This window comes from Thamnophis sirtalis, unplaced genomic scaffold (genome assembly GCF_051295495.1).
Source record: "Thamnophis sirtalis isolate CommonGarterSnake01/CBP01778 unplaced genomic scaffold, rThaSir2_p1.2 scaffold_5, whole genome shotgun sequence".
Classification (NCBI taxonomy): domain Eukaryota; kingdom Metazoa; phylum Chordata; class Lepidosauria; order Squamata; family Natricidae; genus Thamnophis; species Thamnophis sirtalis.
In genome coordinates, this window is record NW_028261385.1 from 78,419,613 (window position 1) to 78,445,435 (window position 25,823).

The 25,823-nt window shown below is 41.3% G+C and overlaps 1 protein-coding gene across 3 annotated transcripts in view; it reads right to left on the reverse strand.

Annotated features, from left to right (window-relative positions):
- TTC39B (tetratricopeptide repeat domain 39B) overlaps positions 1 to 20,539 on the reverse strand; it is an 81,985-nt gene extending 61,446 nt beyond the window's left edge. The window contains exon 1 of one of the 3 annotated variants that reach the window (XM_087716090.1): positions 20,281 to 20,539. In XM_087716090.1, coding sequence (XP_087572216.1) covers positions 20,281 to 20,328 — 48 coding nt within the window. In that variant the 5' untranslated portion in view covers positions 20,329 to 20,539. Of the gene's footprint in view, positions 1 to 19,935; positions 20,062 to 20,280 lie in introns of those variants that run through there. The other 2 variants (XM_087716091.1, XM_087716092.1) reach the window with 2 other exon arrangements.
- Between the last annotated feature and the right edge of the window lie 5,284 nt (positions 20,540 to 25,823).

Consider the following 25,823-nt stretch of genomic DNA (forward strand, 5'->3'; position numbering starts at 1 on the left):
CATTACCCCTCAGACCAAGATCACAAGTCCACTGCTCCGAGAGGAATACGAGGTCGAGCATGTGACCCGCTGAGTGGGTTGGGCCCCGAATTATGTGGGTCAAGCCCATGGCTGTCATGGAAGCCATGAACTCCTGCGCCCCATCAGAGTGTTCACCGAGCGAAGGCAAATTGAAATCCCCCAGGACCATAAGTCTGGGGAACTCAATTGCTAGCTCGGCTACCGACTCAAGGAGCGAGGGGAGGGCTGCTGCAACGCTGTTGGGAGGCAGGTACGTTAACAGCAAACCCACTTGACCCTTGAGGTCCAACTTTACCAGCAGGGACTCACACCCGACAAGCTCCGGAGCAGGGATCCTACGAGGTGCTAAAGACTCCCGGATAACAATAGCCACACCCCCACCCCTTCCCTGGGCTCTCGGCTGATGAAGCACCTGAAATCCTTCTGGGCACATCTTTGCGAGGGGGACTCCTCCCTCCGGGCCCAGCCAGGTTTCAGTAATACATGCCAGGTCTGCCCTCTCGTCTAAAATTAAGTCCCGGACGAGGGGAGCCTTGTGAACCACAGACCTGGCATTTAGCGACAACAGCCTGAGACCAGGGTCCCGATTACTCGTGCCATCTGGCCTCGGAGTGGAACTCATAGGGCCGGAAGGAGGGATCTCTGTGACGTAGCGAACCCTCCTTCCCCGGTAATGGCCAGCCCTAAAGTCCCTGCCATATCTGCCCCTCCCTGTTACGACCGTAATGCTCCGGCCCACTCCCGTGTCTGTGGTTCCCTCAACCATCCCTATGGCTCCCGCATTCCCCGACAGGCCCTCCGAATCATACATACCCATTTACACACTCAGACAATCTCCACGTAATAATTAAAACAAATAAAAATACAGCAGCAATAAGATAATAAAAGTGGGCCATTCATTCAATCACAGACAAATCCCATGCACTCACCATACCAGTTAAAAAGTTAAAAATTGCGCGGTTAGAGTGTCCTTGGTCGCCAAATCAAAAGGCGGTTAAAGGGGCTGCCAAAGGTGTTAAGTCCGGGCTGCCAAAGATGTGGAAAAAGGCAGAGTCTGAATGGCTGGGATAGTATCGCTGGGGCAGCAAGAGGTAGTACTGATTGAACGGGTACAGTTTGATTGCACATGTAGAAGCTCAAGGTCGCAGTTGCAGACAGGATGGATAGATGCCAATTAAAAAGGCGGTAGAAGTAACAAACCAGCAAAAAAGATGGAAAAGGCACCAATAGTGACCACTGGGGGAGAGCCTAAGTTCCATACACGTTGCCTCTCTGGGGTAATGGCGTCTAAAATAAGATGGTCCCATCTAACGCAGCATTCCAGAGGTGGTAATAATAGTAGGTGACACTGGCCACAGTACAAGGTCTGTCGTTGGATTCTTAGGGTCACAGTCCAAGCAGTCCGAACAGGCAAACAATAAAACAACATTGAGCCCCACAAAAGCAGCGGCAAGGTGGAGAGAGGCCGCTGCACCAGGGGGGAAAGGGGGGAAGTCAGCAAAGCTGCAGTGGGGGTAGGAAACCAGTCCCCCAATCCAAATAGACATTTCTCCTGGCCACCCAAATTAATCTCTTGCAGTTTTTAGTAAGCCCAGTCCAGCAGGGGAAAGAGTCTAATAAACAGGGTTCAGGAGAGAACGAGGGCAATGATCGTACAAGGGCTGAGTCCCAGTGGGGGGGGAGGTGGAGGGAGGCATTCAGGAGGGTTATGGCGATGGCAGTTGTAGCCAATCGCCCAGTTCATCCAGCCTCTCCAGACGCCTAGATTGTTTTCTCTCCCTCAGAAGTCGAGAGTGAAACAAAACGCCGACATCGGGGGGGTGGCGGCCTGGGAAAACTGAAACGGCGGCAGCAAAACCAGCCGTCCAGTCCCAACCATACCACCGTTGGAATCCGACCACCCCCTCCTCAGCAAGGAGAAAACTGTCTCAGGCAACACACCATCCAATGTCCAATGTGCAGTGCAGTCCAATACAAGCCCCGAAGCTAGGAAAGACACCCGCTGTTGCGCAGCTAAAATAGGACGTCCGCCGCTCCCCCACTCTCTTCAAAAACCGCCGAGGCCGGGATGGAGTTACAAAACCGTCCGGGGGGGCATCCAGCCGCCACCCCCCATGTAAGGAAATACCTCCTCGGCTTGCCCAATCTTTGCTCTCCTGGCAGGGGTCCTTTTCGCTGATCCCCGGAGTCTCAGACCGCAGGTTAGTCTGACTTTTTTGCTCTTTGTAAGCCCAGCGTTTAGCTTGGGCAGTCATTCCCCAACTCTTATCAGAAAAGAGGACTTTGGACCACTGAGCAACAGACCAGGTCTGTTTTTCTTTCGCCCAGGAAAGACACTTCTGATGTTGTTTGTTGTTCAGGAGTGGCTTGACAAGAGGAATACGACATTTGAAGCCCATGTCCAGGATCCGTCTGTGTGTGGTGGCTCTTGATGCGCTGACTCCAGCCTCAGTCCACTCCTTGTGAAAGTCCCCAACACTTTTGAATGGCCTTTTCCTGACAATCCTCTACTGCTTGTGCACCTTTTTCTTCCACACTTTTCCCTTCCACATAACTTTCTATTAATGTGCTTTGATATAGCACTTTGGGAACATCCAACGTCTTTTGCAACTCCCTTTTGTGGCTTTCCCTCCTTATGGAGGGTGTCAATGATGATTTTCTGCACAACTGTCAGGTCAGCAGTCTTTCCCATCATTGTGATTCCTACTGAACCAGACTGAGAGACCATTTAAAGGCTCAGGAATCCTTTGCAGGTGTTATGGCCTAATTAGCTGATTAGAGTGGGACACTTTGAGCCTAGAATATTGCACCTTTTCACAATATTCTAATTTTCTGAGATTGTGGATTTGGGGCTTTCATGAGCTGTAAGACATAATCATCACAATTATGACAAATCACGGCTTGAACCATCTTGCTTTGCATGTAATGAGTCTATATCATATATTAGTTTCACCTTTTAAGTTGCATTACTGAAATAAATGAACTTTTGCATGATATTCTAATTTTTCGAGTTTCACCTGTACATCTAAAGATTGCATCAGATGATCAAAGTACCTAGGAAAGTGGTAGATTCTTTTTTATTAAATCTGTAGATGATAGATAACTTACCTGTCAGGGATATTTTAATTCGGATTCCTTCATTGAGCATAGCATTGGACACAATAGCCACACCTTTCAAAATTTATGATTTCTTAAGATTTACTTTTGTTTATAATCATTCTATTTTATATACAAAGTTATATACTATGCTACAAAAGGAACCACTATATTGTTCTAATGACTATGAAATTGATTGGTGTCCATTAAATATTCTTCTTACTATTATTTGTGCTGTCCTCTGATTTCATAGGTAGATCATTATTGTGGAGTATGGAACATCCTGAATGGGAAAGCTTTCTCATATAAGCTCTGCTGTGGTAAAATAAAATCAGGTAATGTTTTGCTTTTATTGCCTTACTAAATCCTTGATACTGAGGCATTTATACATTTCATAAATAAATAAATGTGGCACCAGCTGCCTGCTGGACAAATGGCATTATTTCTCTACTCCTCTGGGCAATCTGATAGTAATTTTTATTGCTTTGGTGGGATGCAGAGAAGTAAATGGCCAAGCAGTTCCTAACCTAATCTAAAACCGCTGCTCCCCTCCTCCCTGCTGCTACTTTAATTCCGGAAGGTTTTATGGAAGAACTGTCCAAAATAGGAACTCAGAAGGGAGTCATGTTGCTACTAAAGCAGTTCCCGTGCATTATGGACTGATTACTGCAGGCTCTATTTCTGCCATCAGTATAGATTCAGTCATTACCTTTTGTGGACTATTTCTTCATAATTTCATTCTCACAATTACTCCTTAACTGCTAGACTTTTCCAACCAAATCATCAAGCTTAGTGTGCTTGCTGAAGTACAGTTGTTAGGGCATCACAGCACAGTACAAGAAAAGACAGAAGAGAAAACAAAAACTCAATACAACCTACAACTCAATTTTAAGTTTAAATAAGTTTTTATGCTAACATACAGGTAGTTTTCGACCTATGACCATACTGCAGCCTGCCCATTATGGACCCCACCCTCTGCTTTCCCTAATGTAGTCATTAAGCAAAGCATAGGTGCCTCAGGGGTAAGGAAATCCCTGAGAAATCTAGCACAGATTGAGGTCCACCTGCCCCGACACACTTACCCCATACCCTGAGATATATCCATGCTCCATTTTCCACCTCTTGGGATCTCCATAATCCTTGGGTCTGCTTCCTCCCCCTCTCCCACAGGTCCCTGCAGGTCTTTTACTCCACTGCAGGACTTTTTGCTACCTACGAGATCCTCACGTGTCTGGGCTTCCTCCTCACCCCCGTTTTATTTGTTATAAAATAAACATTACTTCATGATTGCTTTATGCATTGACAGATATTCAACAGTTAATCCCAAATATTTTTGTTCAGACAGATAAATTTTTAAAGAAATTATAAGGAAAAATAGACACCTAGTCATTAACTAAAATGAGATGATTTTGCCGGGAGAGATTAATTTACCAGGTTTTCAACAATATCACTGGGATATTTTATTGACTCCATCTAATTGGAATAATTTAACAGAGTATCAGGCTTTGTGATCCTTGCTGGCAAATTTTATTTCCATTTAGATTATGTGAACTGCTAGGTTGATCTATAGTACAATGTGTGCTTTGTTTCAAAGGATTACAAGCAGCTAGGCATATTCCAGCCCTCTTGAATCACATATTTTGATATTGAGGCCCATGAATATTTAACTTTATGGAAAAACTCTACTTTAAAATTTGGGAACAAAATTTCTATTGGAAATTGTGTTTGGAATCTTTAAACGTCGTGCTTAGCACCAATAATTGGGATCAGAATTTATGTTTTAAATAATGAAATTGTAAATCACAACACCACACGACTACATTGCCTACCAATAGTAATCCCAGCAAACCCCACTGTTAAGTGAGGAGCTCTTTGTGACGTCTTGCCTGTTTCCAACAAACAAAGTCATTGAGGAAGCCAGCAGCAAGACTTGGGTGGCTTGCAAGCAGGCCAGTGAGTGAGTAAGTGGCTGACACCAGGGGTGACTGGTTCCTTTGGAGAGAAGTTTTTCCACAAATCGGAAGGTGCGTGGTTTCATATCCTGCAGATGGGGCTTTGCTTGTTTGCATGGCCTGGTTGCTGGAATGAACTGGAGATTGGGGAACTCTGACTTATGGGGCTCAATGGTCTCACTTCATTTAACATTTATATGAAGCTACTGGATGAGGTTATCAGACGGAGATGATACCCAACAAAGGAACTCAATCGTAGGCCAACCAAATGATGTTGCCGAGGTCATGTCCCACTTCCTGGAGATTGTGTGGACTTGGATGGAAGAAACAGGTTCAATCCTGACAAAACTAAGTGTCTTTGAAAGTTTAACATGAAGAAAAACCAAACGTCCTCAGAAAAGCAGCCAGACAAATCACTGAGAAAGACCGTTGTCTCACCTGAATGGTAGTTCTCTGTGTGCTGCAGGAGAATCAAAGCATGGGTTCAACTTCTGTTTGTCTGCCCAGTGACTGAGTTATTTTAAAGTCTTTGGCTACGCCTCCTGGACTTGACTGCCTCCATTTTCTCAACAAAGACATGGACCAGAAGACAACTTGTGATCAGCTGTGTGATCCAACTTGACCATTTTCAGAGACGCTCTACTCGCTTCCACTAGGAGCTGCAACAGAACCAGGTTGAGACCATTGACATTGTGCCATGTTGATGAATAATTGGGGGGCTAGAACCATCTCTGGTTCAGCTGGGGCTTCAGTCAATCTATTGCTCTTGCCCTGTGGTTCCTTGGGTGATTCTGCCGAGCCACTCTTCGGATCCAAGTTTGTAATGGACCTGGCCTTGTAAAGGAGGGATTTAAAGAGGGCAGGTTTGAAAAGGCTGGTAAAGGCGGGCCTGTCGGGGATAATGCCCTCATTGTTCGAGACGACTTGTTCTGCTACGTCCTTCTCCCTGACATTCCTTATTAGGAATTGATGGTCTAAGGCAGTGGTCCCCAACCTTTTTATCGCTGTGGGTCGTTTGATAATTTTACCACGGCCCGCTGAGAGGGGGAACGTTGATTGTTTATATTTTAGATTGTTTTGATTTAATAATCTTAATTTAATTGTATTTAAACATGCCTTCAAAATAAAATACAGTTACACCAAAAAATGAATATAAAGTGATTTAACATTTTAACTCACAAGAACGCTAAATCAATGAGAACCCTGAGCTTGTTTCTTTGCAACAAGACGGTTCCATCTGGGGGTAATAGAAGACAATGACACCCGAAGTGTGTTGCTTATGTCCAGTTTATTCCGTTGTTTTGTTTTGGTTGCTGTCACTGCAGAAAATCCCGCTTCACAGAGATAGGATGTCGGAAATGGCAATAGGGATTTAAGTGCTGTGGTGGCAATCTCAAGGTATTCCGCCATGACTTTAATCCAGAACACCGGCAGAGTTGTTGTCTCAAACTTAGTTTTAAGGCCGCGGTCATTTGCAATTTCCAGCAATTGATCTTCTTCTTGCACAGACATGCTAGATTTGTCTGGTTTGTTAACAAATGGGTCGCGGATCCATTCCTTACCAGTTCGTGGGTCTTTTGTGGTTGGGAAGTAGCGCTTGAATTCTTTTAAAAGCAAAGACAGGTGATCGTGCACCAACTGGGAGAATGAATGCTCAGTCTCGCCTAAAATCCCTGCTAATGTCTGAAACATGTCCAAAATGCCTCTGTTCACACGCCGTCCCCACAATTCCAGTTTGGCTTTAAATGCAGCTACCTTGTCTGCCTACTTGAAAACAGTTGTCATTTTCCCCTGAAGGGACAGATTGAGTTCATTCAGCAGGCTGAATATGTCACACAGGTAAGCCAGTTTTGTGACCCATACCTTGTCACTGAAATGTGCTGCCAGCGGTGACTTCTTTTCTGAGAGAAATCTTTGCAATGGCTCTCGTAATTCAAATACTCTGGTTAGCGATTTTCCTTTGGATAACCATCTTATTTCTGTGTATAAGAGAAGGCATCTATGCTCTGCGTTCATCTCCTCACAAAGTTGCTCAAACAGGCGCAAGTTAAGGGCGTGTGCTTTGATGTGGTTAATAACTTTAATGACATCAATCAATACGCTGTTAAATTCCAGTGACATTTTTCGGCTTGCCAGCATTTCCTGTGAATGATACAATGCGTAGATTCACTCTCAGATGCAACCTCCTTAATCCGAGCAGTTAAACTAGACAGTCGTCCGGTCATGGCAGCAGCTCCATCTGTGCATATGCCGACACAAAAGGACCATTTTAGTTGTCCTGATATATAACCATCCAGTGACTTGAACAGTTCTGCTCCTGTGGTGTTGGTTGGCAAAGATAGTGCACATAAGAAATCCTCATGCACATCCTCCTGATATAGATATTGCACATAAACAAGTAGTATTGCCTTGTTGTCGATATCTGTAGATTCGTCAACCTGGAGTGCGTACCACGGTGATGTATTAATCCTCTCCAACAATTGTGTTTCAATGTCTTCAGTTATTTCCTCAATGCACCTAGTCACAGAGCTAGCCGACAAAGGCACATGTGCTATCTTTTCCACAGCAGCCTCTCCTAAAAGTTCACGGCAAATGTCTTTAGTGGAGGGCAAGATCAATTCTTCACCGATAGTGAATGGTTTTTTAGCCTTAGCAATACGGTTAGCCATCAAATATGATGCTCTCAGTGCATTCTCCTTTATTTATGAGGGGTGGCCCTCATAAATTTCTTCTGTCCTTCGTGTTCCTGTTTTTTTCTTTCAAAATACTCCAGGGGCTTGTCTTGTAATCCAGGGTGCTTGGTGTTCAAGTGATGAAGCAGTTTTGAAGGTTTCATTGCCTCATTAGAGAGCTGGTCGCCGCAAACTATGCAGAGCGGGGTTGGTGTGTGGGAATCACCTATCCCGATAAATCCATATTTCAAGTAGGACTCATGGTATTGTCTGTTAAAAGTTTTATGTTTCTTTGATGTTGAAGGCTCTTCTGTCTCTTCACTGGGCCTTTTCTTTTTCCCAAGGAAACTTTTGAATGACGTCTGTTTCGTACTCATTTTTGCTAATTTGTGGGTTAAATTTGAGCAAACACAATATACACATACACCAAGCACTGTTAAACATGAGAAAGTACCGGTGAACAGAGAGAAGAGCGCCCCTATATCACGATATTTTGCGCATGCGCGGTATTGGTGTGGCTTTAGGTGACATCTCTCAGCTCCCGGTTAACCTCTCGTCCATAGAAAGTCGAATAAACCTGAGAGAAATACACCAGAGTAAATAAAATGGAAATAATTTAATGTTCCTTGGGCAGCCTGGTACCATTTGATCCACGGACTGGTACCGGTCCGTGGCTCGGGGGTTAGGGACCACTGGTCTAGGGGATAGGGACTCCTGCACAGATAACAGATTTTTCCCTGTCTGGGCCTGTCTGTCTAAGGCGGTGGAATGGCTAGTTAATGGTGGAAGAAGATTGATTTGCGTTGAAACGCTGTCTCCACCCCTTGGACAATTGCCTCTGAAATATGTGCAATCAGTTCGTGGCTTAATCCTGGAACCTCTGGGCAAAGGCCTGCAGTAGTTGGAGTGTAGGTTGCAGAGGAAGCTGGATCCCTAGAAGCTGATGGCATTTCCTCCTGTGCTACAGTTAGGCAATCAAAAGGAGGAAAATCATCCTTGAAACAGGCCACCTGGAACATATGGGATTTAGAGACATTATCAGGTGGCCAATCTAGTGTCTCAGCCATGACTTCGAGAGCAGCGGATGTCTGTCTCGAAGGAGGGGAGACTTCCCTCAATGCTTTCTGCGCTTTTGCAAATTGTTTCTCCAAGGCCTTCTGTTGCCTGTTGGAGTCCCTATCTGCTGCGGCTGATGACTTGTGAGATGACCTTTTGTCCTGGCAGCCTTAGAGGTCCCCGTAGATAATGACTTGGCTCCTTTGGGCCCTGGTGCTGCCTGTAGATTCCAGGGACCTGGGCGAGGTTCCTCCACCCCTTGTGATGGTCGTCTATAACTAAACTAGTTGGGGATGGTCGCACTGAGTCTAGCTGGGGCCACATGACTTACCACCTGGAGAACATCCAGGAAGGGCAGGCTCAGTCAGATCCGGTGATGGTGAGTAACCACAGACTCACCGGGGTGCGACCGAGTTCTTGGACAGGGAAATCCTGGGGGTGGGTGAAAATAGGTGCCCTGGCTGCCTTGTTCGAGGGCGCTGGAACTGGAACCTTACTGTCTGAGACTTCCAATGCAGAAGAGGCTGTGAGATGGGCCTGCCACTTGATAAAATGGTGCACAGTGAAAAAGAGTGTGCAAAATGGCGGCCGTGATAATGGTGCGCTGGGAGATGAGCCATCTGGTGGAACTGCTCCAGGCATGAAGCCAAGATAGTTCCCCGATCCGGCTACTGCCTGGGCGCTTCCGCGCTCCTCAATCTCCTCCGGAGCTAATGCGGCAGGTGGAAGCCGGCGCTGGCTGTTGCAGCTTGGTGTGGCTTCAAAGGAGTGCTGCCGCAATCGCGGAGCACTCAATCAGCCACGTGGCAGCTGAGACAGGCTTCCAAAGGGAAGGTGACGATATTGCCTTCAGATAGGCGTTCCAGTAGCTGCGATGTGGCTGCTCACCCCCTCAGTGCTTAGCCTGCAATGCTATTCCAAGGATCTAACTGTCAAATACAAGAAAACCCTAATTTTTCTTTTTCTTTCAGTGATCAGGACTGAAAGAGATCAAAGTCACACCTTATAGGCTTGACTGAGATGAGAAACTGGAGGCAGTCAAGCTCAGGAGGCATAGCCAAAAACTTGAAAATAACTCAGTCACCAGACAGATAAACAGAAGTTGCTTGGATTCTCGAAGCAGAGCATAGGAGAAACCCTATATTGTAATTCTGTTTAAGGTGCTCTTAAAACCAGTATGACACAATATTCCTTGTATTTGGTTTTTTTTATTGATATTTCTATTGGGATTTGTGATCTATAATTATTGAATAACATCTCCCTTACAAGACCAGCTCAGATATGTTACTTTTTTATTTTTACTAAAATAATAAAATATGGTTTAGTTTTTCTTTGACATGTTATTATTAGAAAATTTGAAATGTCATATAGTCTATTTAAGTCACACTATGTAGAACTTTCTTCACACATTTATCTATCTTCCTAAGTTTAAAAATATTATTTAAGAGTTGTCCACATAGACTAACAAAGAGTCAATTTCAGACAGTTCTCTACAGCTTCCAATTATTTTATGTCAAGCTGCTTTCAGTGTACCAAAGAGAACCCCCTAATGGCCAATTAAATCAGCATGAAAGCTTCTTTGCATCAATGAGATAGCATGCAATTGACAAGTTGATCTCTAGCAACCAAATTCCACCTTTAAAATATTTTTGGAACAATCTTCTCCAATATGGTGCCTTACAGATATTTTAAATTATATTCCCAGAATTGAGAGGTGGGATGGTCAACATCTTGGAGTTCTGGGAATTATTGCTGAATACATGAAGAGACTACCGAATTAGATAAAATTATGTTATTGTATCAAAATACTTTTTTTGTTTCCAAATAGAATAGAAAGATTTATTTCACTTAGTGTCAAAATTCTTGATCTGAAGAAGTGATCATATGAGCCTATCATTTTTTAGATTGATCCATTTCATAGGTCCATTGTAAGAACAAAATAATATCACTTGAATGAAGAGTAAAATTACTCGCTTTTTATTTATGTTTCCTTGCTATTATTTTGAAATAGTTACCAATGAAAAATATTCAGCTCTTTTTAAGGTAGCATTTTTGCCACATTTTTCTTTCTTCAGTTTCATTTCTCCTTCAAACATTTATCATTGCCTTCATTAAAACTATAGGTGGGCAAACAAAAATAGTTGATATTTAAAATAAAAGGAGCAATCAGGCTCCCTATTAATGAGGTTCAGGATTGAAAAGTAACTCCTGATATTCTCCTTGAAAATAATGGAGAATCCCTGAAGAGCATATTGTGGAAGGTAAATTGGCTTTGTTCTGCTTTAGCTTGGCTTGGAACTTGCATATGAGCAATTAGTGAACTGATTCCAAAATCAGCCTTTCATTATGGTTTTGCTGTTACAATTACACTTTTTCATTTCATTTTGGCAATAATATAGCCAATTTCTATGGATTGGCAAATACGTTTAAGTCATTTTCTCTTTCCTACACCATATTTTCCATTACATCTCCTTAGAACTTCCAAAACTTGGCATTTCAGAATGAATCTGAACCCAACATCCACTTTACCACTCAGAGAAGAGCATCTTAATGCTCTATCAACAATAGTTGTGAAAAATTTGCTCCTTTCCATATTGAGTGTGCTCCCTAATTGAAGGCATAGTTGAATCAACACTACACCATTTGTTCATTTGTCCATTATATGGTTCTCTGAATTAATATAAGCTTAACTTACTCATTGCTATCACAGGTGTATCAAAAAGAACATGCTCCTATCAATTAATATATCTGCAGAAATCTCAAAGAAGCTTGTAAAATTTGTTCAAAAGTGTTAGTTGAAAGGAAATGTTGGATTATGTTTTGTGATATAAAGCAAGTAGCAAAAAATGTATCTTTTAAGATTTCATTCAGTTTTGTTGTGTGGTGTGTTTTGTATTATATGAAATTTTGATATTAATTCAAATATTTATTTTTCTAGGAATACATAGTTACTTTGCAAATATAAGAAAAGGCAGTCTCTTAAGACTGCCTTTTCTTATATTAAGGAAGAGGAAATTACTCTTATTTCCTTATCGTATTAAGAAAATACTGCAAGATGCAGTGATACCCGTTTAAATATTATTTTCCAAGAGACTGGGTCATTTAGTATTTTAAGGTAGGGGTGTTTTTAGAACAGTGTTATTATTTTTAAGTTCAAGTAGAGTGGCTGAATTTTAAAAGTTAAGCAAGGTTGGATATAGCAGTGGTCCCCAACCCCCGGTCCGCGGACCGGTGCCGGGCCGTGGAGTACCTGGCACCGGGCCGCGCAGCCGGAGAAAAAGCGGCTCAGTCGTCTCCGAGTTGCCCAGGGAGGGGCGGCGCGCCCGGGACGGAGACGGCGCTTCCCCGCCCGGCCTTGGCTTGTGAGAAGGAACGGCGGGAGAGGTAGAGAGAGAGAGAGAGAGAGAGAACGTTGGGCAGCCGAGGGCGGGGGGGTCTTTTGAGGGGAGATGGGGGTGCGCGATTTTGGCGTGCGTGCGCCCTCCGCGGGCGTGGGTGGGGGGCTGAGAGGAGTCTAACGGTAGCGCAGGAAAGGGGAGGGTATGAGCGCCGCCTGAGGTGGTGAGGGGCAGTCGCCAGATTCAGGCCGCCGCTGCCGCTATTGCAGCGCACGGTGGAAAAGCGGCGGTCTTGCCCACCCCTTCCCTGCCTCCCGCCCGCTCCAGTTGCCGCAGCCAGGGGTGGGGGCTCGGTGCCTGAAGTCTCTTGCCTCTCTTCCAAAATTTCGCCAACGGGCGAAAAAACGAGAGTTCTCTTAAGGCTGCAAAAAAGGAATATACTTTGGTTCTTGAAGCGCTTTTCCTGTTATTTGGACATTATATATATACGTACGTACATACGTACGGTATGTATATATGTATGTATGTATGTATGTATGTGTGTGTGTGTATGTATATGTATGTGTATATATATATATATATATATATATATATATATATATATATATATATGTCTGTAGTCCATAATATAGTGATGATTTAAAAAAAAATTAGTTGAGCACATGGAATCTTTTTTCTTTTAGTATATTTTGGAGGTGGGGGCCCACTTTGTTATTTAAGATAGTATCTCCTTTTATATATGGTAGTGAAGATACCTAATACTCCCACCCCCTATTTCCCCCACGACAACCTTGTGAGGTGGGGGGGCTTAGATAGAGTGAATGGGCTAAAGTTACCCAGCCAGATCAGTATCAAAACATTGATACTAGGCCCTAGTATGGCATGTTTAATACAATAAAATAAAAGTTGTTTAATCAAAACAATCTGATATATAAACAATCAATGTGTCGTCGCGAACAACACCCCCCCACCCCTGCGCGCACTCAGCGGGCCACGGTAAAATTATCAAAGGCTGACTGGTCCGCGGCGATAAAAAGGTTGGGGACCACTGGGATATAGGATATACTTTGTATTTTCATGGAAGTTCACTGGAACCTCATACAGGTAGTCCTCTAATAACTGTTCGCTTAATGACCGTTTAAAAGTTAGAATGGACCTCCAAAAGGTTACTTAAGACCTGTTGTCAAAGCATAATATCACTTCCAATGGTCATGTGATCACATTATGGGATTCACCAGTTGCAATGTCCCACAGTTACATAACTGCTAATTACTATATTTTTGTCAGTTTGCTTTAGAGGTTGTTTAAGCAAGGAGAAAGAAAGGCAACCCATGAGAAATGTCACCAGAAATCACATTAATTTCAGACAGTTTTTTTCTTAAACTCAACATTTGTTGGCTTTTAGGCAAATCATGTGATAGCTTGACAACTTCTAGGGTTTAGCTAAATCTTAATGTTTTTCTTAATAATTTTCCTGCCCCTATTCTGGTCAAATACCTCAATGTTGTGCTCACAAAATAGAAAATATTTAATGCTCAGAATGGAAAATGGCTGAGAATGGTTTTTCAGGATAAAATGGCTTCCTTTTTTGCATTGTTTTTCCTAGAAATCTCTAACCTCTACTTATTAGCAATCCACTGTGTAAATGTAATGGAAAACCTTTACATAGACCCATCACAATGAATCTGTTTTGAATAAGCAGCTGAATAATTCCTTCTTTCCCCTTTGTATCTCTTTGAATCCAACTTTTCAGATTCTCAGTACTATTGGCCTAATTCCAGATCTCAACACTTACAAAGAGACAGTTAAATAGTTCAGTAGTAGTTTATACAAATCCATGTGAATTGATGACTGATTTTCCAGATCACATTTTTAGTAAAATTCTTCACCATAGAATTTGAATGAATGCCCAATAGTTTGAATATACTGATACGTAAGTTTTATAAAAAACAGTTCTTTTTATGAAGAAACCTATGTAAGTACGAGCCACTGTGTACATTTTCCCAAGATGCTCTACTGCTAATGTTGAAACATTGTACTGCATACATATATGTGAAAACTGTGCTAGTTTAGGCATCTGGAGAGCCTATGTGGCAACAGGTTCTCAATGTAGTATAATATCTTCCCACTGTTTTTATCATATGTACAGGCAGTCCTCAATTTACGATCACAATTGAGCCCAAAATTTCTGTTGCTGAGACATTTATTAAGTGAACTTTGCCCATTTTACTATCTTTCTTGGCACAGTTGTTAAGTGAATCACTGTTCTTGTTAAATTAGTAACACAGTTGTTAAATGAATCTGGCTTTCCCATTGATTTTGCTTGTCAGAGGTCCCAAAAGGGGATCACATGTCCCCAGAACACTGCAACCATCATAAATATGAGTAATTTGCCAAATGTCTAAATTTTGATCACATGACCATAGAGAGCCTGCAACAGTAGTAAGTGTGAAAAACACTCATGTCACTTTTTTCAGTGCCATTTTAACTTCAAACATTTATTAAATGAACTGTTGTAAATTGAGGTACATTATTACCTGTAATGAACTTATTGAATGCCATCCAGAGATTTATTGGAACTGAGCTGCCTTAACAAATTCAATAAATTATTTCAATGCTTCTTTGTCACCATTCATTATCCAAGTGGATGAATTTTTTGTCTCTAACATACCTTTTCCAGCACAAATTCAAAGTAAAATTGACATGTATTATTTTATAATACAATCAATTGTTTGAATACAGTACTTAGTATGAGTGAAAAATCTAACACACCATACAGAAAGATAAATTAATCAGCAGGCATGCCACTTTACTCTCTATCAAATGTGCTTTAGGGGTTTAACGGAACCTGTAACTAGTAATAGCAGTCAATCTAAAGTTTTTGGTAAAAATTAAACTTAGTTACAGAAAGCAGCATGCAACTGGTGAAAGGGGAAGATAATAAAATAGCAGTAAATGAACGGCTGCGTTTTTGGATTTATCATATGATGAAAATTCAGCCTATATGTTCTAATGGATGATGAAATCTAGTATTTAAAAAAATTGGCAGATCATGACAAAGCAGCAATGTTATGGCAAAAATGTATAATTTCCATCAAAAACAATTGTGGCATGTTGATTTGTTGTCAGCTCACAGCAATGACCATTTGTATTTGTAAAAGTTTTTGATAACTATCTCATCCATTCTTAAAATAAAAAACATGCTTTAAGAGATAATTATGCAGCCAAGCACAAAAACATTATTTTATAACAAATGCCAACTTCAAAGCTTTTCTCTGTTTTTATTTATATTTGATACCTAAAAGTTAAAAATGTGTGTGCAGTTATATTGCATCACATTATTTATGATGACAAAATTAAATTATCCACTACAGGGCAACCAAGATCTACAGAAAACATGGGCCTCTTGAGAATTCTGGACTTTAAATAGTATGTAAAATTCAGCCTGTTACACACTTCTATTTTTATGTATATATTTTTATTACATTAAATACTAGTTGTAAACTGAACAGGATAATTGTGGTTTTTTTTTCAGTGTACAGTAAGGGCTGGCTGGCTTATCGGTCCTACTTCACTCCTCAGGTTGGTTGTTATTTTTATGTTTGGTCTATTTTAATTGTAAGTAACCCACAGTCCTTCAGAAATCACAAAACTTCAAACTTTGACAAATTAATCCTTATTAATATTTTACTTCATATTTTCCTAAAGTTCTACCCTTATATAAAACCTTCTGCTGGTAATAATCCAAAACTTCTGCAGGGAATGATACATTAGTTCAGGGGTGTCAAACTCACGGCCCACAGGCTGAATGCATCACGTACTGGCTACACCCACCCTCAGTTTAGCGAAGGGGAAAAAAGTTGTGATATGTCACATGACGATAATGTGATGATGTGAGTTTGATACTGCTGAATTAGTTAATTCCAAATGTTTCTGCAATAGGATTAGCTCAGAAAATAATACCAGCAACATGACTGTATTAAAAAAAGAAACTGTGTACTGTAAGTTTATATTATTCTCTACGAAATCAAAACAAGCAGCTTTATGTTTACTTAGCTACCATGACCATTATCTGCCAGATGCGTCAAGATCAGTCAAGATGGTAAAATCTACTCAGATGCAGAAAATGTCACAGTAAGCATTGAGAAATGCAGTTTCCCAGGGAACTTGGGTGAATAATATGTTGTCAGATGCCACTACTCATCAAATTTGTTACTTTTCTGGAGAGGTGGGAATACCTTGATGGGAAAAACAGCCAGTCTTGGAAAAATGTTATAGTTCCTGCTCCCCAAAAAGAGCATTTTAGACCAAATGCAGTTTTGAAATCTATCTGAACCATAAGAACACTTCCATTATATAGAACACATTATATACTTCAGTCCTATGTCCATGCAAAGATATTTATTTATATAGTACATATAATATATAGTGGTAGTCAACCTGGTCCCTACCGCCCACTAGTGGGCGTTCCTGCTTCCACGGTGGGCGGTAGGGGTTTGCTATAACTCTGCTTTATAAATTTTATAAAGTAAAATTACTTCCCTACTTTAGAAATCACCATTACTGTGGAACCGGTGGGCCATTAGAAAATTTTACTACTAACAGAGATACAAAAGTGAGTGGTAGGTATAAAAAGGTTGACTACCCCTCATATAGTAGATACATTTTACTATGTGTCTACACTGCAACACAGTTACAGATGTCTAAAAATGAGAAAGACAGGGTTAATGATTTTCAGGTCATTTTTTCCCTGATCAGATAACTATTGCTGAATTACTTTTTTTTTCAGTTAGATTGTGCCTATTAAGTTGTATAAGGTCATGAACAATAGTATCCTTACAGTGGAAAATAAAGGATTACATGATAGCCTTAAATAAACCTGAAAATAAATGCTAAGCAACCCAATACCACTGCAGTGTTCAATGAGTTGTGCAACTTCAGTTATATTATATCTGTGAGAGAGTTTCTGCTAAAATAAATATTTTGCAAAAGTGAACTCTGGGTTTGGGCCAATAAGCAAACCCTGTCTAAAATTATATTCAACACAAAACACATCTTTTTTCTTATAAAACATAATCTGTTCTGTATTTTTTCTTTGTATTTATGTTTGCTGCCTTGAGTTATTTGTAACTCAAGGCAGCAAACTTCCTCCCATTTGGGCTGAGAGCGACTGGCCGGCCCAAAGTCATCTAGCTGGCTTTCATGGCTAAGAAAAGACATGAACTTATGGTCTCAAGCTTTGTAGCCTGGTATCTTAACCACTAGACCAAACTTTCCAAATAATAGTGCTGTTTAAATTATGGTAATCTCAATGCTTTTGAAAGGATGGGTCAGTAGATTCAAATACTAGCTAATTATAATGGATGTGACCATTCACAAAATGCCCATTTACAAAAAGACAAACTAATCTTGCAACGAAGCACAGATTCATGCAGTTCAGTATATTTGTAGTAATTCTAGCAGCTGCTAGATGGACCCCTTAAGTTAGTATATTTAACTCACCACTGGTCTTCTTTTTATGTTAGAATATAGAGTTTAACTTTGAACCAGAAAATAAACTAGATACTAAGGAGCAGTGACGTGCGGTGTGGTTTATGGCTGGTGAGGCAGTCCTCTCCCCCGACACCCAACTGACTAAAGCACTTTCTTTCTCCTGATTTCTAGGCCAAGACCTTAATCATTACACCAAACTGGTACTCACAGAAAGATATAAAAGTAGAATTAAGACTCAGGCAAGTTAGAAAAAGCTTCTATTAAGTTATAGCCTCATAGCCTCATAAATTTGTCCACAGATGACACCAGATGAAATGAGGTTTACATTGTTTCTGGAATAGGGTACATTTTCTGGCAAAACCAATACATTTAAAAATAAATAAATGCCAGTTGCCAAGCATCCTGTTTGACTCTCTTTATATACCTTTGCAACATCCACATTGTCACATGATCCACATTTGGATGCTTGGCAACTGGCATGCATTTATGACAGTTGTAGTGTCCTGGGGTCATGTGATTGCCTTTTGTGAGCTTCTGACAAGCAAAATCAACGAGGAAGCCAAATTTACTTAATAACTGTGTTACTCACATAATTGCAGTATTCACTTAACAACTATGGCAAGAAAGGCAATCAAATGGGATAAAATTCATTTATCTTATTTAGCAATGGAAATTTTGGGCTCAGTGGTTGTAAATCAAAGACCACCTATAAAAGCACAGAAAGTTCTAATTTAACTAGCAATTTGCAAGGCAGTAGAGATATTGTGTTTGATTTATCTTTTGAATGTACTACTTCACATCAAATATTACAGCTCCAGTTTTCCAGATATTTTGCACTATGAATAACAGCAACCTGCTTTCAATGTATACAACCAATGTTACAACTTACTTGTCAGCAAGGATTCATCTTTTTCTTGGTTCCAATACTATTATGTTTGCTGAACAGATAGAACAGGGCCAGAATAGGAAGAAAGTGACTAGCGTTGCATAAAATATATGAGCAAAGGATATGTGTGCTTATTAGTTATCTCTGTAACTTAGATTAGGCCTCCTCCGTATTCCATCGGCCAGCCAGTGTCGGCTGGCAACTACAAGGAGGAGGGCCTTCTCAGCAGTAGCCCCGACCCTTTGGAACGAGCTCCCCGTGGAGATTCGTACCCTCTCCACCGTCCAGGCCTTCCGCATAGCCTTGAAGAACTGGCTCGCCCGTCAGGCCTGGGGATAGGATAGTTACCCGCCCGAATGATGAGTGTTTGTTGTTTGCTATTTTATTACATGTTTTGTCCTACTGTCTGTATTCCCCTTTCCCAGTTTTTGTGTGAGCCGCCCTGAGTCCCCTCAGGGAAAAGGGCGGCCTACAAATTCTAATAAAATTCTAAATTCTAAATTCTAAACTTGAAAGGACCTGTCAAAAATTCAGCACAGCTATCTTATTCATACAAGTACAGGTAGTCCTTGACTCACGCCCACAATTGAGCCCAAAATTTCTGTTTTTAAGTGAGACATTTGTTAAGCAAGTTTTACCACCTTTCTTGTCACAGTTGTTAAGTGAATCACTGCAGCTGTTCAATTAGTAGCCCATTTGTTGAATTAAGAATTTGGGTATTATAAAGTTTGGAGTATATTGTATAAATGGCTAGAGGATAGACGCAAAACTACTGTATAAGAATTATGTAATATCTACAATAATACAATAACTGTATATATTTGTAAATATTATTACAACCTAAATGACTATATAATATAGAATAGTGAACTATAGAAATAGAACGTATGTAAATATGAATGATATGAATGATACCAATATGGAAATGCTGTAATGAGAGAAAAATTGTGCCTTGTTTTTTAATATTTAAATATGTTTTAATAAAAAATATTTTTTTAACAAAAAATCTGGGTCCCAGATTGACTTTGCTTGGCAGAAGATCACAAAAGGTGGACTTGATTCTAGGATCCTACAGCAATGGTCAGAAACATGAACCAGTTGCAAGCATCTGAATTTTGATCAAGTGGCCATGGGGATGCAAATGCCATGGGAGTGAAAAACAGTCAAAAGTCACTTTTTTCAGTGTCCTTTGAATGGTCACCAAACGAACTGTTTTAGGTGGAAAACAATCTGTATTACTGTGTATGCATAGCAGAGGGGCCGGTTTTTTTTTTAATCCAGCACAACGTAGGTGTGCTATTAAAATACCAATTTCTCAAATGCCACCTGACAGCACAAACCTATCAAATTGGTTTAAACACGGCCAAGTAACCCCCCCTCCCAAAAAACCCCTTCCCCTCTTCCTGAAAAGCCAGCGGCACCTGTTGGATACCAGGAAGCCAGGCGCTTGCTCAGTCACCGAGGCGTCCCGAAAGGAGGAAAGCGTTCCAAGTCATCCTCATCTGGTCCCCACATCAGACAGGAAGAACCCATCTGCACAACGATCCCCCGGGGACCGGGAAGAGGAGCCTGAGCTCCTGAGCCTGAGCTTCCCCACAGGGAAATCTGAGCACTTAACACCCCCCTCCCCGTGCCCAGGGTATCATTCTGGGCTGGAGAAGCACATCACGCGCCTAAACACGCGACGTCTGCTACCTGCTATCCCCCCCCCCCCCAAATATCCTGCCAAGCTCAACCGACCCTTCCTTTTCCCCGAAGCGACTTACCTCCTCGCCGCCGCTCGGCCCTCCGATTCCATTTCTGACACTCGCCATATTCCCCGTGGGGGGATTCTCCGTGTCACAATACCGTGTGGAACGCGAAAGCGACGTTCTGAGGCGACCCGACGATCTTTGAGGGGGGAGGGCTCGCTTCCCGCGCTACGAAACCGCCTGTTAACAGTCGTCTGACCGGCTCCACTGAAACGACTCGCAAACCGGCTACTGACGGCGTTCTCAGCCGTCAAAGCGCGAGCCCTTCTCATCTGCATAACTGGACCCGCCCACGACGAGCTTCGAGCTTTTTATCTCTTTTCCTGTCGGCTCGCGCTTCCCCCTCCCCCTGGCAAGCCGAGAGCGCGGCTGGGTCTTTGCCAAAAAAAAAAAAAAGCGGTCGGTAATTTGAAGGTGCACCCAACGCGGAAGTGCTGCCGAGGGTGGCGAAGGGGAGATGATGGGGGAGTTGTTTGCGCAAGTCCTTTAGGTGCTTCGGGGGATGGCGAGGTAGCCGCGATAGGCGCCGTTTCCTTGGACACCCTCGTTCAAATGGTTTTTTTTGGGGGGGGGAACCCCTCTTTTGGGTGCTAAACGCGACGGAGCTTGTCAAGTTCTAACTACCAGGTCGTCCTCGACTTACGACCACGTTTGAGCCATCAGTTCTGTTGCTAAGAAAGGCAGTTGTTCACAGAGTTCTGCCCCAGTTTATGACCTTTACCATAGTCGTTAAGTTAATCATGTGGTGGTTAAGCGGATCTGCTGCCCTCATTGCCTTTGCTTCTCAGAGGCTGGCTGGGAAGGTTACAGATGGAGATCACATGACCCTGGGACAGTACGCTGTGGTAAATACAGTTTGCCAGCCACACAAAGTTGGATCCCTTGACCAAGAGGGATGCTACAATGGTTATATGTGAAAACTGGTCATTGCAGGTCGTCCTTGACTTACGATTGAGCCCAACTTTTCGGTTGTTAAGCGAAACATTTGTTAAGCAAGTTTTCCCCTATAACCTTTCTTGTCCCAGTTGTTAAGTGAATCGTTGCAGTTGTTAAATTAATAGCCCAGTTGTTAAGTAAATCAGGATTTCCGATTGTCTTTGCTTGTCAGAAGATCTCAAAAGGTGGATCACCTGATCCTAGGACACAGCAATTGTCAGAAATATGAACCAGTTGCCAAGCATCTGGATTTTGATCGTGTGACCATGGGGCTGTTGCAAAGGTCATAAGTGTGAAAACGGTCATAAGTCACTTTTTAGTGCCGTTGTAACTTTGCACAGTCACTAAGTGAGCTGTTGTAAGTCAAGGACTACCTGTAGTCCTTTTTTCTGTGCTGGTATGACTTCAAATCATCACTAAATGAATTGTCATAAACTGAGGACTACCTGTACTGCCACGTTACATCACTACAGCAGGAGCAGTACCTGTTGCCATTGTGTTTCTGAATATACTTCAAGATGTGGATTATTAGGGTTAACAACGTATATATAGATATGGGTATAACATAAGGAAACTGGATGTAAATTTTAAACAGTGATTTGGAAAGGAGGATTAGAAAATTTTGTTATTAAATATTATGGATGTTTAGCTAGAACAGAACATACGGATTTAGTGTTAGTGGAGGATTTTAGAAATAGTAATTGAAAGGCCATATGTGGTTATGTATTAAATCTTGGTAAATGTTATGATGAAGGACGCTTAAACAATTATAGTCAAATGAAAATGGAGATATGATGATGGTGACGATTAAATATTTGAGTTAAAATGCTTGAGTTAATATGAATTATGTTTGTTGACTGTGGAAAAGATGCACGAAAGTCTTTTTGTAACCAACTGATACACTTTCTACAGCATGTAAAGAAGGATGTTGTGTTTGTTTTAAATTAAAAATTAAAAAATATATTAAAAAAGATTGTTACCTGTATATCTTTATATGGCTCAGGGATGGCTATCTAAGACTATCATCCGAAATAATCACTAAATGGCAGAGCACCTCTTAGAGACCCCACCTGCTAAAGGTGTGCTGAGAGGGCGGCTAAAGGGAAATATTCTGAATGGCAATTCCCCTTTTATGGAGCAGCTCCAGCCCAAGGATGACCCAGATCACAGCCCCTATTCTGATGGCCTATCAAAAGCTAATAAAAACTTACGGACCTTTGGGGAATGATTGTAGAGCTACAAATATGTATGTATACAAGAACGGTAGTCCTTGTGTATTGGGATCGCCAATTCCATTGCTATGTTCCATGGAAGGGTGGGGGGGGGGTGGGAGTTAAGTAAGACATCACTTGCCTGTAATTTGCAATTTTACTGCTGGGTTCTCCACTGACTTTGCTTGTTGAATATTGGCTGTGAAATGTGCAAATAGAGATCATGTGACCGCAGGAAGCTGCAAATCAGCCATTGCTTGCAAAGTCCCCAAATCTCCGTCATGTGGTAGTCATAAATGTGAAGACCATACATAAGATTACTTTTCAATGCTGTCCTAACTTTAAACAGTTACTAAACATGGCAGTTGTAAATCAAGGACTACCTGTATAGGTACACACACTATATATTTATGTCAGTATATTATGTGTTCTTGGTAACCTTTTATTAAATATTACTTATTATATTTTGTTAACAAAGATGTAAAATGTATATATATTCTTACTGCTATTTCTGTAAATCACCCAGGATCCGTGCAGACAGAAGCAGTAGATATGTTAGATAAACAAATACACCCAAATAAATGAACTACACAATGGCTTAATGTAATGGGAGAACACACTTGCACCCAGCTAGATTAGTTTTAAATTAAAATCAAACTATTCAGATTTGAGAATAGTACCATGTCTTCAGTTAACTTCTGTGTCTGGACTTGACTTAATATAAGAAATTATGAAAAATGTTAATTGTATTTCTGGTTTGATCTTTCCTCTGCCTCTCCCTCCTGAAAAACAGACTCACAGTTTGTAAAAAAAATATTGTAAAAATCTTTTTGTGAGACCACCCATGCTACAAGGACTCATTCAATTTATGACAGTCCTATACTTTGCTGATAGAAAGTGTTGTCTCTGTAATGTTTCCTAGTTATTGTATTATGCTACTTGAATCTGCAGCAACACAATTTTTAGCAGCAATGCAATTTTTAGCATAGCTATGATGCAAAAGCACTGCATTCCTTATCTTCATTGTGTACATATTAACCATAATTGGTTCCATAACTCCATTAGCTAATTTCAAGTTCAATATGTCTGTTGTCTCATCTACTTAGTAACATTTAATTTAAAAAATACAAAAACTTTTGCTGACACTTCATAGACATCACTTAATGAAAACAGTCAATCTTAACAGCTGTGTAAAGGCGTCTTGGTATGTTAGTACTGTTATTAGTATGTGGCTAATGTGGCTAATGTAAAGTTCAGGTTGTAGTAGAAAACAATTTCTAGTAAGTTCCATATATACTTTAAACTGGTATATCTGGTTATTTACTAAAGAGGACAAAATTAAACAGCAAGAAAAAGGTGCTTGTTCTATTTCTTTACCTTCCATACAGTATAAATCAAGAAGCTTTGATTAGGAAAGAGGTTTAGAGGATTAGAAGAAGGAATAGAAAGGCAGTTTACAACAAGTTACAAACATCCCATTTTGGCTGCAACATTTATTGATGGTTTAATTGTACTTCGTATAAGATTTGCACTATTTCAAGAAAATGTGTATTTAAAAAAAGAACTAAATTACTCTCAAGCAAAAATTTGGACAATTGTCAAACAGCATTTAAAAATTGCATTAATTTGCTGCAGATGCAGAAAGGGCTGTAAAGCACTGTAAAGTGGTATATAAGTCTAAGTGCTATTGCTATTCAAAAGGTTAAAATAAGACATTGCATTAATTAATTTTTCTGCCAACTTACTCAATAAAATTATGGTAGCCAATTTGCAGAGGAGGAAAATTGCATGTTGTACTCAGATCATGATGAAATTATCTACATTAATTTAATTGTTTTCTCCTCTTTATCAAATTACAACATTTAAGTTGCCATGAAAAAATGTTCTTTAAAAAATGGTTACCTTTCTGGATAGGTGACCTTGATCAGGATTTAGAAGGAGTGTGCCCTTCCTGATCCTATTTGAATTATTGGCAGTGTTCAATAACATTGACACAGTTGTCTTCTGGAATACCTTTGTAGGCTCGAGAATAACGTCACTATTTTGCAGAAGTTCTCCTTCCTAAGTAAACAAAGTCCATTAGAGAACCTCAGTGAATAATGTTACTCCATTGTGGGATACTGTGGCATTTAGTCCTCTCCTCCATGTTACTTAACATCAGAGCCAGCCTGGAGCACCGGATACCATTCCAGTATGGTGCTCCAGAGGGCCCACCCTCCTGCCCTCACTCCTTACCAGTGTTTAAAGGCTTCTGCGCTTCCGCACAGGCGCATGGCACGTACAGGGCCTGTGCAATGCTCCACAGAGCAGCTGGAGTGTTGCGGAGGTGCTAAGCCGCATGTGCATGCTATGCATGTGTCCACGCACACTGTGCACATCCATGAGGATGCCGCCAGCCCCGTTCCAACCGTACAGGTTGGAATGGGATTTGAAATGCACCATTGCTTAACATCAACAATGAAACCTCAGGGAGAGGTTATCTCCAGGTTGGGCAAGGCTTCATCAGTATGATACATCAGCACCTCAGGCCAGGTAGGATACAGAGACTGTGAGAACCTGGTTCATCAAACAAGCAAGATGGAATTACTGACCCTATCTTGGCTGGAGCTTAAGCACCAGATGGGGTTACTCTTTCTGTAAAGGAGCAAGACTACACAATGGGGCTCCACCTAAAGTTATGGATCCTACTGGAGCAGTGAGTACAGTGGCTAGAGACCCTTTTTAATACATTTATTCAGCCACCCACCTCACATACTTGATGCTGAATGGTATGCGAACAAAACAATACAACAAAACCCAACAAAAATCATTAAAACCATAACAGCTATTTAAAAAACAGCAAGCAGGAGAGTGTGTTCAAGTTTTCTAGAAATACATCAGCTTTATAGGCTGCATACCTACATTACTAAATCTCTGGCTAGATGTCAAAGCCATGTTTTCAGCCCCCTTCTGAAAGGCCAGCAAGGTCACGGCCAATCAAGGCATCAAGATGTTCCAAAGGGCAAGTCAGCTCCTGGGTCCAGTCAGATGACATTCTTTCATAAACAGGACTTGCATTTAAGACTTTGTCCACCTTTAGCTGGTAAGCCAACTGCAAGCCTGCTTGGATTAAGAATCCCTGAATACAGTGCTTGCCACTCAGAGGTAGTATTCAGCTGGTTCTCTCCGTTTTGGGTGAATCGGTAGCGGTGGCTATGGGAGGCTCCGCCACCTGCCCCAACATCCTGTGCGAGCACTGCACATGCGCAGAAAGAGGTGTGCATGCACAGATGTGGGGTGTGCACTCACATTTGCCAACCGGTAGGAAAAGTAAGTGAATCCCACCACTGTTGCCTCCTCATGCTTAAATACTGCAATACATGAGGTTGGCTTTGAAAATAATTCAGAAGCAGCAACGCTTAGCTGTGTACT